This window comes from Clytia hemisphaerica, unplaced genomic scaffold (genome assembly GCF_902728285.1).
Source record: "Clytia hemisphaerica strain Z4C2 unplaced genomic scaffold, Clytia hemisphaerica genome assembly, whole genome shotgun sequence".
Lineage (NCBI taxonomy): Eukaryota > Metazoa > Cnidaria > Hydrozoa > Leptothecata > Clytiidae > Clytia > Clytia hemisphaerica.
Window position 1 is genome coordinate 810,771 of NW_027104090.1, and position 14,808 is coordinate 825,578.

The 14,808-nt window shown below is 36.5% G+C and overlaps 1 protein-coding gene across 2 annotated transcripts in view; it reads left to right on the forward strand.

The window, feature by feature from the left end:
• Positions 1-14,808, forward strand: part of LOC136812759 (uncharacterized) — a 232,255-nt gene that overhangs the window by 168,289 nt on the left and 49,158 nt on the right. For both annotated transcript variants that reach the window (XM_067069283.1, XM_067069284.1), the window contains 2 exons: positions 2,586-2,883; positions 3,484-3,627. In XM_067069283.1, coding sequence (XP_066925384.1) covers positions 2,586-2,883; positions 3,484-3,627 — 442 coding nt within the window. The remainder of the gene's footprint in view (positions 1-2,585; positions 2,884-3,483; positions 3,628-14,808) is intronic.

Sequence of the window (14,808 nt, forward strand, 5' to 3'; positions counted from 1 at the left end):
TCCATTGTTATTATTTTAAGAACTCTTGTAATTCAAATTTTTGTAATTCAGTTTAAAGTTGTTTTTATACCCTGGTGATTTGAACCTCGACTCTCATGAAATCGTCCTTATAATTATTAAAAAAAATTACATTCTATCTTATATTCATATCAGGATTTTCCAAGTTCTTGATTTCCTACGGTACGAGACTTTTGTTTCGTGCATAACCCCTTTTACAATTGATTTCATTTCGTTTTTTTTTCTGATGTTTTTTTCTATGTATTTCGTTGTTTACTTTATTTCCTCATTAACCTCATGATTGATTGGAATTCGATTGACGTTTTTGCTTAGGTAAATTTGTAATATCGCGTGAACTTGTAATTTCCTTTCTAGATTTTGTAATTTCCCGAAAAAGGGAAATTTCCATCGTTTGGAAATTCATCACTTTTTTCGAATTTTTTCACTAAATTCTTAAGTAAATGAAATACTATCCAATTAAAACTCGATTCGCGTTTCTATGACTTTTTTGAGACCTCTTTTTAAAGTTTCAGATTGATTTTAAGTGCTAAATTGACGTCTTTCAGAATTGTTAGAATTTTAATCCAAACTATGAGATTAACCAGGAATCCCATGCTTGTTTTCATGAAATTCTGGATAAATTACCCTCTGTCAAATTTCGAAATGTTGTTCGCATGTTGTATTACACTCGGGAAATTTATCTCGAATTTTCCTCATAAGCATGAGATTACTAATATTTATAATCTGCACAGTTTTTATATTCAGCCATCTTATTGGTTAAAGTGCCTGCGATATTGTTCTTAGGTTCTTTGCTAGCTGGTTTTTGAGCTTTATAATGACGTTGTCCTTCTTCTCAATCTTCCTCTGCATCATATGATACGAGTCCTCACCGATTTTACTCATTAGAAATCGTGTTATCCGCACGCAATTCTGATATACATCACCTTGAGAAGTGAGGTGTTTTTGGGAACAAATTCTTGTCAAAAACACCCAAAAGATTATGAAAGGCTCAGAAAAAGTGTTTCAGACAAAGTGTTTTCAGGGTTTCCGGGACTTTTTTGACATGAAAAGTTCAGGCTCTACTTTAGGCAAACGAACTTATTCTTTTATAGTATCTTTAGCAGGAAAGTATTTTTGGACTTATTTTGGCATAATTTCAGTGGTTTATAGAATAGTTTTTGACGAATTTTAAGAAAAAACATAGATTTTTCGCCAAAATTCTCCGAGATGGAGTGCAAAAATTTGTTTTTCGAGATTTTTGGATTTTTTTCTATTAACCCATTCTATTGACAGCATTTTGCATGAAAAATGAAATTCTAAAACCCTTTACTTTGCTGACAGTAAGCATTTCTATAAAACAGGTAAAATCGAAGCCTCCAGCCTCGTTTGCAATTTTGTCCAGAATAGACTTTTCAAGACCCGGGTTTCCATAATCAGCATAAAATTTCCGCTCCAACGATTGACACCTAAAACTTATCACACCTTGATCATGATGACATTTCTGACAGTAAGGTGTCATTGACACTTTTCCAATACAAATTTATTTTTATGTCAAATATATCGTTTAAACCGTAATTTATTGAGCATTTAGGATAAAATAAGCATTTCGAACTCAGACAACTTTTTTTAAATCCATTGTTAGAATACAATAGCTATTTATAAGAACAAAAGAAATTTTCGGCTATTGCTGACTTTGGGCATGATGAATGACGTCATCGAAAAAAGTTTTTGTCAAAAGTTTCCTTATGTGACAAGGATCATGTGTGCATAATTTCATCCAAAAAGACCAACTAGATCAAAAGTTAAGGGGTGGCACAGGAAAAGCCCCCCCCCCCCTAGTTCTGAACTGCCCCTAAAGCCTAGGTTGAATAGGGTTAAAAATGTAAGATATCCTTGTTTGAAACGATAAAGTAACACCAATGTAGTTAAATCATTCAAATGCTAAAATAGTTTACAGTCTACCACAGAAACTCGGGAAAATGCCTCTAGAGTTTTGGCGGGGATTAGCTTGGATTGATTTAGTTGTACCCTAAAAATGGCGTGCGTCGAAAACAAAAGTTCCCTTGTAAATTCATTACCAGTACCCTGAAAAGCCGACTGGGTTAATAGTGTATTCTGTGACTTCACATTGCTACGACTTCGTCATTTTGAGCCCCTATAAAATTGACTTCGCTGCACGCTAGCTAGGCCTGAAGATTTAGACTATGTTCAGACGTTACGGTTTCTTATAGTTCCGGTATGGTTTCTGTTACGAATCAAGAGTGTTCCTATTGGTGTCGGAGCAAGAAAACGGAGCAGTTCCATTCTGATAAGAATAGTGGAACGAAACCGTTTCCATCTGTTTTGCTTATTATAACATCTTCTTTTTTTGAAGTTTCCAACTTTGACGTCCGCACTTTCGGAACTGTTTCGTTTCGGAACGATACGGAACCGTTACCTCTGAACATGGGCTTAGAACTATACGTGTTTTGCTTTACATTGAAGTGACGTCAGCCCTTTGAAACAGTAATACAATGACTTCAAGTGACGTAAATCTTTCCCAATGATTTCTGAAAAGTATTTATATTTTTCTCCGTTTTCCATTTTAGGTTCGTCTGGTGTTTACTTTGACAGGCAATGGTCGTAAAAAGAATGAAAGACACACTTTCATTAATATCGAAAACCAGTCAACGCCTTACTTTAAGGTTCAGAAGAATATAGGAATATGTAATGGCCAAAATAAACAAATTAAAGCTGAACTTGTATACCCAGATAAAGCATTTGCTGATAAACAAAAAGTCGCAATCACGTTCTCGCGCGTCATGCCGCAAAACAAGCTGAATAAAGAAGAAAGAAAAGTTTCAATTCATAATCGGATGCAAGGCCCTATAATGGGTTTATATCTGCGTAAGTTACTAACGGTCACTATCCATGGGTCTACTTTTAAAGTTTTTTGAAAGGCTAGATGGTGCTGGTTGTTTTTGACAGGTAAACAATGAATGGGCATGGTTTCATTTCAGAAAAGATTATTGAAATCCTAAGCTTTGTCAGCATTGGATACGATAATTTTTTTTAACGTCTTTGGTTTTCGGTTTCACAAAGCATATCTGCTTAAGTTACTAACTAACTAATCTTTTAACGTCAAGTAGTTCTTTTATAGGCAGGTACAAGACGCCTACTACCTAATACTTAATACTGACTACCTACTCTGTTTGTATATTTTACAGAGCAGAACTCTTCTCCACCTGTGCAAAATCTCTACTATAATTAGTAGGCGTTTTGTACCGTTCTTTTATTATCGGGAATTAAAAGAAAATTATAATGTACTTATTTAATTGGGATTAAGTCTTTATCTTTAGGAGGAAAAATGGATTTTGTTAATTTTATTGATAAACGGGAACCAACGGGGAAGGTCTGATTATTTAACATAATAAGGTGCCGGTTTTCAGATGAGTTATGTCTGGTATGGTATGTCTATCGTCACTTGTCATTTATTTATTTATTTAGAGGATAAACTTTGGTCATACCATTGGAACCAAGTACTGTATATTTACTATGCCAATGAACAGCACAATGGAGTATACGAAGTCATGGCTCAATCGCGATATTTCGTTACGGTAACTGCTCGGTTTGACGTCAAAGTGTATTATGGTATGTTAAAACACAGATAGTTTTAAGGTATGGATCCACTTGAAAATTTTTCATAGAATAGAAACATTTGAAAACTGAAACACGCAAAAAGTTTGAAAAAGTTGCTAGTGGCCCCGAAAATTTTTTTTCTGCACTTGGACGGGAGTATCATCAACGGTCGGGAGTATCTCATATTGACGGTCGGGAGTATCATCGACGGTCGGGAGTATCTCATCTTGACGGTCGGAAGTATCATCGACTGGCGGGAGTATCTTAAACTTATCTTAAACCTTGAAATATCGACCCGACCGGGATTCGAACCAATCAAATGAAAGAGTTTTTGATCAGGAACCCAGCGCGCTATCCGTTGAGCCACACTCGGACAACAGAACACAAAATTTGGAAATACTTATAGAATGACAAAAAAGACGGGGGTAATGTTATTATAATATGGGTAAAATTGTCCCTTTTTAACCTGACTGAAATTCGAGCCGTAACTAGCAACCCTGCGGGGCACCCGGCACACTGACAAGCCGTTATTAGTAACCCTGACCTAAGCAATTCCAAACAACAAAACCAAACAACAAAGACGAGATACTCCCGACCGTCGATGATACTCCCGTCTTTGTACGGAAAAAAATTTGCAGGGGCCCCACATCAAATGACTGAGAGAAAACATATACAAAATGGTTACTGAATAAACAAAAAAGTTTTCAAAAAATACATTAACAGTTTGAGTACGTCTAGACAGGAACAGTTGTAGAAAATCTTTGAAACTTTTAATTTTAGTTACGTGATGACTGTTACAAAAACTTTTTTGTTGAATTTCTCTGAAGCGGGTGGGCCAATTAAAACAAAGTTTTGCAATTGAACTTCAACTTGTTTATGTTTCATTTTGATGGAAATTGTTTATAGTGGGTCCAAACCTTTATTTGTTCCTTGGACTTACCCTCAAACCCAGGACATATCTGACTCCCTTACGCTATCAGAAATGAATGATGGACGCTTTGATGGGATATATAAACGATTCCTCCAATTTTACAGCACTGGCTTCTTTAGGTTACAGAATTGTTTATCATACTTGGCTCTGAAGGTCGGGCATATTTTAACATCTGAAAGGTTTGCATTACGGAATTTGACTTGACCGTGTTTAAAGATTTTGCTCGGAGCTTGGAAACGATCAATAGCAGGCTATCATCTGATTCCAATTGGGATGCGGGTACTAAGCAGAAAATATAACAAATCTGATTCGCATCAGATTTGTTATATTTTCTGGGCTATCACCATATTTTTATATGGTTCGGAATCATGTAATATCTTGCTTATGTAATCAAACATAAACAATCCCTACTTTAGCTTCATTTACATGAAAATACAACTTAAAACATGAATTTATTGCTTTTTCCTACTTACCTAGACATACTCGATAAATATTACACTAACCTTCATAGTTTTCAGGACCTCAAAAGTGAATTTTCAATGTGCTCTGTAAAATTACAAAATTGGGCTGTTGTAATGGTACACAAAAAGTGAAGTTAATCGTTTATAAGATACAAACTACCTATACAGAAGTCTGTAGATCTTTCTGAAGACAAAATTATCTGTTTTGTACACATGTTTGTACTGCTGCTAGAGACTTTGACTGACTTTGACTGTTGTCGGTCAGTCGGTTGTGTTCAGTTGTCTGGCGGTCAACAGTCCTTTTGATAGGACCGCACAAGATTGTACCAACATAAAACTTACTTAAAAAGCATAAGGAACATACCTGTTACTGTTTCTTTATGATCTTTGAGTGATCTTAGATTTGAGAAAAATCAGTAAAAATCAGTCACCAAAACAAACAAAAAATAATTAACATTTTTGTGTGTAAAAACAATCTTTGATAGGTTGGTGCATTTACAGAAATTACACTGAATAATAAAAGTAATACAATAAAGACATAAAGACATTTATATTGTAAAAAAGTCCACCAAAACAAACCAAGAAACAACCAAATTCTAACAAAAGTTCTTCACTGTACTTGCCCTTTCTTGAATCCGAAATTTTCTTTGTCATTGAAGCGCCAACTATATAAATAAAATTAGTTTTTGACGGTCGGCGCAGCAGACATTTTCATGCTAAATTCAGTCGGGACGAACAATGTTCTTGAGCAAGGGAAGGTATAGCCATTTAACCCGACTGTTGTCGGCACATCAAAGGGTCACTACTAAATCTCTCCGATGGTATATTGGTCCGCCCCTTTAGAGCTTTAGCTTGGGCGGCGGCTAAAATAATCTTGTGTCTGGATTGCCTCGCACTGATCAGTGGTTATCTTGTCGACTTTTTGGATGTGGTTCTGAGTTGCTCCTTCATGCCCATGATCATAGGGCTACGTGAGCTGGTCGAAATTCCAATTCATCGCTCTTAGTAATAAAGGTGAGGTCATCAAAATCATCATTTTTTGGACTTCAGAAGTCATATTTTGGGGCCACGTGGTCCAAATTTCAAAATTGACCCCATTTTTCTTTTTTTCTACCAGTTTTGGCGGTAGTGGTGTCTGAAGTCTGCGGCCGGGTCAATAAAATTTGTTTTCTTACCCGGCTGCTTTTTGGAAACACTACATTTTTTTTATTTTTGCCTTGCTTCGACTGTTTTGAGGTGTTTGATTAAATATCTAAGTTTAAATGAGGTAAAGTCAAAGTAAAGTATCGAGGGGGTACCTTGATGTCAAAGATTGGGTTTTACATATCTGCGCAAAATAATAAGCAGTTATTGGACAAGCACGCCCAATGTTTTTGCATATCGGATTCGAATTTGTCCGATAACTGCTTAATACCGGGTGTGTCAAAAAAAACGCCCCTATTTTAAAATCTTTGACGTACATTTTTCTATTCAGTTGAGCTGCTTGAATTTTTTTGTGAGTATTGTACATTTTATTTCCAAACATTTCTCAAACTTTGGCAGAGTTACCTCAAATGAATTTAAAGTTATAAATATTCTCGCAAGATCACTACTTTTTGTGTTGTTCACAGAAGCAATTAATTGACGTCAAAGAAGACGTCAAACCTTTACATTCTAGCTGTCCTATCAGCTGTAAAAACCGTTTTAAAGTGTAATTTAAGTTTAAGCTAGATGTAGAAAGGGAATATTACTACTAAGCCAAAATTCGTTATTGTCAAACTTATCTTGTTTTGAAATTAAAGGGGTTTAGGGCATCTTTTTGCAGTGTTATCGTAACATCTCAAGGTGTTCAAGGCAATGTAAAGCATTTCTTAGCAAAACAAATTTTCATCAATTCGTTTCATTTCCATTATTTAATCAATCATATTATATTCCACAAGCTCTGTTCTGCTTCTTTAACTTTTTGCAAAACACTTTAACTGAAAACCTAATGATTTTGCTGTTCAAAAGGTAATAACATCGGTTCATTTCTGCACCATTAACGATTTGAAAGTCTTTTTTTTGTCGTCGCAACTGACGTTAAGAAATGGCTTGGTTGGAACTAGCTAGAATCTATCAAATATTGACGTTGGAACAAAACTTAACCTATGAAATGAAAAAATGATGCCATTTTAATGTTTTAATATTAGCGAAACAAAATAAGAGAGTAAAAACGAAGCGTACTTTAGTTTCTTGTTTATATGGAAAAATTTAACTATGAAAATCCGTGAACAATGAAAATTTGACATAAGTCAGCGGAATTATCATAAAGTCATTTTAAATGAACATAGAAATGTATAATTTTCAACAAAGGTAAAAAATTAAATTTCAAATTTTCCCTGAAAACTTCATTTGTCTTTGTTTGATAGAAATGTGTACGTCAAAAATCGAAAAATAGGCGCGTTTTTTTTGACACACCCGGTATGCGCAGAAATTACATATTTGCGCATAACAGCACTACTTATCAGTTTATTGGTGCATTCACTAACTACAAAACATAAATAAAAAACTAAGCTGTAAACGAATAATAAATCCCTATGAATGCTCTACAAAACACCAGAAAACATGGATAAAAGTATAGACAGCAGCAGCGAGGTTGATGCAAGTCACCATTAAAAATTAAAAGATAGTAAAAAGGTGCACAATAAAAAAGCTTTCACAGGGAATGTTTCTAAACCCTTGGCTACACCTACCGTGCACTTGCATATTTGAATTATCAAACAAAGGATTTTATCTTTGTGAAATGAGTCTATCTTTATAATATTCTAGAAGAAAATATGTAACATCATGAACAGGAAGAACGAATGCCGAGTGTTAATTTTTAGCACTACCACGGAAACGACAGAAAACTGATTGTAATATAACTTAATGTAATATAGCTTTCGCTATGCAAAATTAAAAGTAAGTGCTTTATAGAAGGTAGCACTTTTTGTAAAACGTCATTATTTAAAGATGGACCATAACCACAAAAAAGTTGCAACTAGACTGACTAGAGGTGGAGCTGTTTCTGACCCATGTCACCACGCTACTGTTTAGGAGCTAGTTTAGCACCGAAGGTGATTTTTAGAAGTATCTCTATGAAGAAAACATCAGTTCGGAAAGATTTTAAAGTTACCGAAATACCAAAGTTTTACAAGTAAATACCGAAGCATTTTTAGGCAATTTACCGTCACCGGCAGCATTTCAATTACTGAAATACTGTACTTTTTTTTCTTACAATACCAAAACACCGGACAGAAAAAAGGCCGATACCGTGTCACCGTAAACCTTGAAACCCCCGTATAGAGCTATGAGTAGCTATAGAGCTGAGTGTGGTAATTCCATCTTTTTGTATCGCTGGTTTATCGTCATCTCTGTTCAACGCAATTTTACACTTGTTTACCTTTAAAACATTATCGTTCTTGTGTTCAAACAAAACTTGCTCTCTTTACATGATTTCACCCTCAAAAAGACACTTCTTATAGTCGTCAAGCGTAACACTCTCATTCACTACGAACTTCTTTATTCCTTTGCTGTTCTTGTTTTCGGGTTCCTTTCCATTTACCGACAAAATAGTAAACGGGAAGATCAAATCAAAGTCCTTGATTGAATGCAACTATATAATAAAACCTCTTCTTGTAAATATGTTAGCTAACTCTGAAAAATATAAACAATAAACAAATGTCAATATAATGTAAGAATGGCACAATGGCGCAGTCAGTCTTCATCTTGAGCTTTTACCCAAGGTTAATACATACCAGCAACAATAGTGTTTCGTGAACCAAACATAAACTTTCATACTAGGTGGAATAGAATAAATCAACGTAAGCATTTTCCCTTCATCGGGATAAACAACAACGCATTAATCAATAGCTCAATAAAACAATAACTCAATTCTTTATCTGTTGCAAAGTCATAATCTCCACTTCTCATCCACTGTGGTTGATTACGTTGTCGGAGTGGGCACTGGTGTGTGTTCTCTTGTTGAGGAAGTTGTGGCATTTCCTCTCTCTCTATTACATTGTCAGCAGATTCTTCAACAAAATCACTGTCGGAACTGTCTGTTTCTCCGGGAAGTTGAAGATCAGAGAAGTTGTTTCACGGACCGCATGCAAGATAGAGATTCACCAACGGGACTTGGTACCGGCGCAAGGTAAATTTCGTCGTGAGATTCTGTAAGGTCTTGACGATGACGTAACGGTTCCTCGCTTGCTTCTTGTTGCGTTCGTCTTTTATGAATACCAAATCGTCCTAGGAAGATGGTTCTTAACGCGCATACTGTCTTGTTGGGCGGACAGGTTGGCGTCATTCAATTTAACTGTTTATCCGTGACTTGATCCCTCTGGAAAAGGATCTCTCTGGTAGATAAGCCTCGATTTCTAATACGACTGTTCATAATTTGAACGGCAGACTGTAGTTGTAGATTAGAGATGGGACTGCCTAATAGATCGTCCTTTAATTATTCAATTTCTAGTTCTTGAATGGCTTTATCTACAACACTAACGAATCTATCAAATATTGACGTTGGAACAAAACTTAACCTATGAAATGAAAAAATGATGCCATTTTAATGTTTTAATATTAGCGAAACAAAATAAGAGAGTAAAAACGAAGCGTACTTTAGTTTCTTGTTTATATGGAAAAATTTAACTATGAAAATCCGTGAACAATGAAAATTTGACATAAGTCAGCGGAATTATCATAAAGTCATTTTAAATGAACATAGAAATGTATAATTTTCAACAAAGGTAAAAAATTAAATTTCAAATTTTCCCTGAAAACTTCATTTGTCTTTGTTTGATAGAAATGTGTACGTCAAAAATCGAAAAATAGGCGCGTTTTTTTTGACACACCCGGTATGCGCAGAAATTACATATTTGCGCATAACAGCACTACTTATCAGTTTATTGGTGCATTCACTAACTACAAAACATAAATAAAAAACTAAGCTGTAAACGAATAATAAATCCCTATGAATGCTCTACAAAACACCAGAAAACATGGATAAAAGTATAGACAGCAGCAGCGAGGTTGATGCAAGTCACCATTAAAAATTAAAAGATAGTAAAAAGGTGCACAATAAAAAAGCTTTCACAGGGAATGTTTCTAAACCCTTGGCTACACCTACCGTGCACTTGCATATTTGAATTATCAAACAAAGGATTTTATCTTTGTGAATGAGTCTATCTTTATAATATTCTAGAAGAAAATATGTAACATCATGAACAGGAAGAACGAATGCCGAGTGTTAATTTTTAGCACTACCACGGAAACGACAGAAAACTGATTGTAATATAACTTAATGTAATATAGCTTTCGCTATGCAAAATTAAAAGTAAGTGCTTTATAGAAGGTAGCACTTTTTGTAAAACGTCATTATTTAAAGATGGACCATAACCACAAAAAAGTTGCAACTAGACTGACTAGAGGTGGAGCTGTTTCTGACCCATGTCACCACGCTACTGTTTAGGAGCTAGTTTAGCACCGAAGGTGATTTTTAGAAGTATCTCTATGAAGAAAACATCAGTTCGGAAAGATTTTAAAGTTACCGAAATACCAAAGTTTTACAAGTAAATACCGAAGCATTTTTAGGCAATTTACCGTCACCGGCAGCATTTCAATTACTGAAATACTGTACTTTTTTTTCTTACAATACCAAAACACCGGACAGAAAAAAGGCCGATACCGTGTCACCGTAAACCTTGAAACCCCCGTATAGAGCTATGAGTAGCTATAGAGCTGAGTGTGGTAATTCCATCTTTTTGTATCGCTGGTTTATCGTCATCTCTGTTCAACGCAATTTTACACTTGTTTACCTTTAAAACATTATCGTTCTTGTGTTCAAACAAAACTTGCTCTCTTTACATGATTTCACCCTCAAAAAGACACTTCTTATAGTCGTCAAGCGTAACACTCTCATTCACTACGAACTTCTTTATTCCTTTGCTGTTCTTGTTTTCGGGTTCCTTTCCATTTACCGACAAAATAGTAAACGGGAAGATCAAATCAAAGTCCTTGATTGAATGCAACTATATAATAAAACCTCTTCTTGTAAATATGTTAGCTAACTCTGAAAAATATAAACAATAAACAAATGTCAATATAATGTAAGAATGGCACAATGGCGCAGTCAGTCTTCATCTTGAGCTTTTACCCAAGGTTAATACATTACCAGCAACAATAGTGTTTCGTGAACCAAACATAAACTTTCATACTAGGTGGAATAGAATAAATCAACGTAAGCATTTTCCCTTCATCGGGATAAACAACAACGCATTAATCAATAGCTCAATAAAACAATAACTCAATTCTTTATCTGTTGCAAAGTCATAATCTCCACTTCTCATCCACTGTGGTTGATTACGTTGTCGGAGTGGGCACTGGTGTGTGTTCTCTTGTTGAGGAAGTTGTGGCATTTCCTCTCTCTCTATTACATTGTCAGCAGATTCTTCAACAAAATCACTGTCGGAACTGTCTGTTTCTCCGGGAAGTTGAAGATCAGAGAAGTTGTTTCACGGACCGCATGCAAGATAGAGATTCACCAACGGGACTTGGTACCGGCGCAAGGTAAATTTCGTCGTGAGATTCTGTAAGGTCTTGACGATGACGTAATGGTTCCTCGCTTGCTTCTTGTTGCGTTCGTCTTTTATGAATACCAAATCGTCCTAGGAAGATGGTTCTTAACGCGCATACTGTCTTGTTGGGCGGACAGGTTGGCGTCATTCAATTGTAACTGTTTATCCGTGACTTGATCCCTCTGGAAAAGGATCTCTCTGGTAGATAAGCCTCGATTTCTAATACGACTGTTCATAATTTGAACGGCAGACTGTAGTTGTAGATTAGAGATTGGACTGCCTAATAGATCGTCCTTTAATTATTCAATTTCTAGTTCTTGAATGGCTTTATCTACAACACTGTTTGAGTTTTTGTTTTTGATATGGCCAAAATCGAGTTTGATACCATGTTATTGAAGTGTTAAGTCGTTACGAATGGCTTGGAATCCAGTTGCAGCGTCGATGCGAACTGTACTGTTGGTTGAGCAGATGTGATACTATTTTAATTGATGTTCTTTGAGTTTGAAGCTGTAATGTTGTGCGATATGTTGCTTCCCATCACGATTAACGAAAAGGATGGCTCCTAACCCTTTGTTCACTGGGGATGCATCTGTTGTGATTGATAGCTGATCTGATCGTCGAGGAACGGCGAGCGTTTCTGGATTATATAGGGCCGTTTGGGCAGTCTTAAAATGAGGCAAAAGGGCATCATCCCAATCAATATGTTGGTGACCGTCTAAACCTTTAATGACATCCTCAAGCGGCGATATTAACGAAGCATATTTTGGGATACATATGTAAAGAGCTTTAAACGAACCGATATATGACAGTATTGAAGAATATGTCTTTGGTTGTGGAACGACAGCCAAAGCGGATATTTATCATCACTTTTCATTGTGGCAGTAGGTGTGATTCGAACATATTGACCCAAGTTGTTGAAAGCTGTAACAAATCGATAGTTCCCGTCTGGTTTTTTACGTAAGAAGCTAGGGGACACAAATTTCACATTGACCCCAACGTCCTCAAGTTTGGCAAGGACGCTTAAACGTTCAAGTTTGTCAGCTTCTTCCTGTAGAAGTTTGAGGTTCTCTTGGTTGTAAAATGGAAGTTTACCTTTTTGGGAAGGAGGTTCAACAGAACCCAGATTGATGTCAGCACGGATGGGACCACTTCTGTCGTTATAAGCACCAAAATTTGATTGGTAAACCACTTGAGAGCGAGCATTGATATAATGGAACTGTTGTCGTTGTTGAGATGTGAGGAGAGCTTCAGGATCGACGGAGATGGTTTCAATAGAGGCGGTTTGTAGTTGTGTTGAAGGTGTTGGGAGGCTGTCGTCCTGTCGGATCGGTGTTTCGTCAGGTACAATGACATGGTGAATGTGGGCGAGATGTTGTGACTTTGCGATCTGGATAGATTCATCAGTCATATTCGGGATTCTCACAACGCCGTTGATGACACGTGAGATGGATGGATGTATCCAGTCACTTCGATTTTGTGCTGGTGTATGCGGTTCGATGGCAGCTTCACAATCAAGTTCCTGAAGTGCAGGTGATTTAAACTCGATATATTCACCTGTCAGTATAATTTCCTCCGAGTCATTACGGAGAATCGTAGCGTTGATACGACGGATTTGACGTTGGTTATTTGAGGCATCTCTACCTCTGTTGCCGTACGGAATAGTGGAATTCCCAATTGAAATAGTTTCAGCTTTCAAAGGGACACGAATATCGTTTGTTTCGCAAAATGGAATTCCGGCAAGAATATGACAGTCTAACCTTTCAATTACTAACGATATAATAGGAAGGTCTAAATTTCCAAAGTTTAATGTAAAATGAACTTTTCCTAGTACTGGTAAATTGGACTTGTCGGCTGAGCGAGCTGAATGTACAGTCTTTTTATGTCAATTCCCGAACGTTTTACGAAAGCTTGAGACACGACGAAAAATTTTGCACCCGTTTTAATTACAATATGACATGGGTGGTGCTTGTAAAATGAGAAAAAGAAAGGAGAAATGTCACATTCGACTTTCTATACTTTACTCTCCAAAAAATCAATCTTGGGTTCACTTGTAACGGACATACTTGATCCGAATAATTTGATGTCAGAAGATTCATTTTCATTGTCTGCATTTGACTCATAGTCAGCAGTCACTTGGAAACCTTTAGCCATTTCCATTTTTTCGAATTTCGAGAGAAACCAACAGTCATTAATGTTGTGTCCTGTATACTGTCGATTTGCGGCTTTGCATAAGGAACAGGCTTTGTTGGGTTTCAATGAAGATTGTTGTCGTGAAGATTGTTTTTATTATGGGTACGACTTCCTGAAGAATATCGGTACTTAGATTTCGTGTACTGGACCTGAATTTCTTCTTGTGCGGAGAGTTCAGCAAGAATGGAGTCCATAGATTGGGAGAGTCGAAGTTGGATGTCTTTCAGCGTGTACGATTGGAGATCGTGTGCGTAAATTCGAGCAACGTATGCTAGTAAACGGCTCTCGATGAGCTGTAACTACTCAACCAATCCCTCAGTGCTGGGAGACATGATTTCGTCTGTTGTAGGTAAAGCTCCATCGTGGTGGAGACCAGAAGCAACGGTTAGGAGATTGTCCTCTAGGTGAGCAACTCTGATAAAAGGTTTCATAACGTTCATCTGGTTTACGTGTAATGTTAGACAGACTTAGAAAGTTCACTTCGGACTAGACGAAGTTGAAATGTTTTCTAATCCTTTGTCAGATCCAGGAGAGACTAGTTGAGCACTTAATGATTTCATTCCGGAGTAAAGATGGTGTAAACTGGGCAATAAGTCCCAACATACGTTCTAGCATAATCTTTTTCTGAACAGCGGTCTTACGATTAGGAGCAACGACTGGGTCATCAGTTAATTCTCGATTCTATACGGATTGGGGTGAGCATTCTCTCTCAAGGAATGATGAAAAATCATTGTAAAGGCTAAGATGGTAAAGCATATATGATTGCCAGTTGGCAAAGGAGGTGATGGTTTCTTTATTGGTTAACGACCATTGTTTCGGTGGGCGGAAATTATCAGCCATTTTGTCAAGAAGAGGTTGTTTTTATGCTCCCAACATTGTCAATAATAATGTTGTGTGTTTTCAATGTCACTTGTAGGATTTATCGATCTCGCACCTGTCACCACGAGAAAATACTAAACGGGAAGATTAAATCGAAGTCCTTGATTGAATACAGCTATATAATAAAACCTCTTTTTGTAAATATGTTAGTTAACTCTGA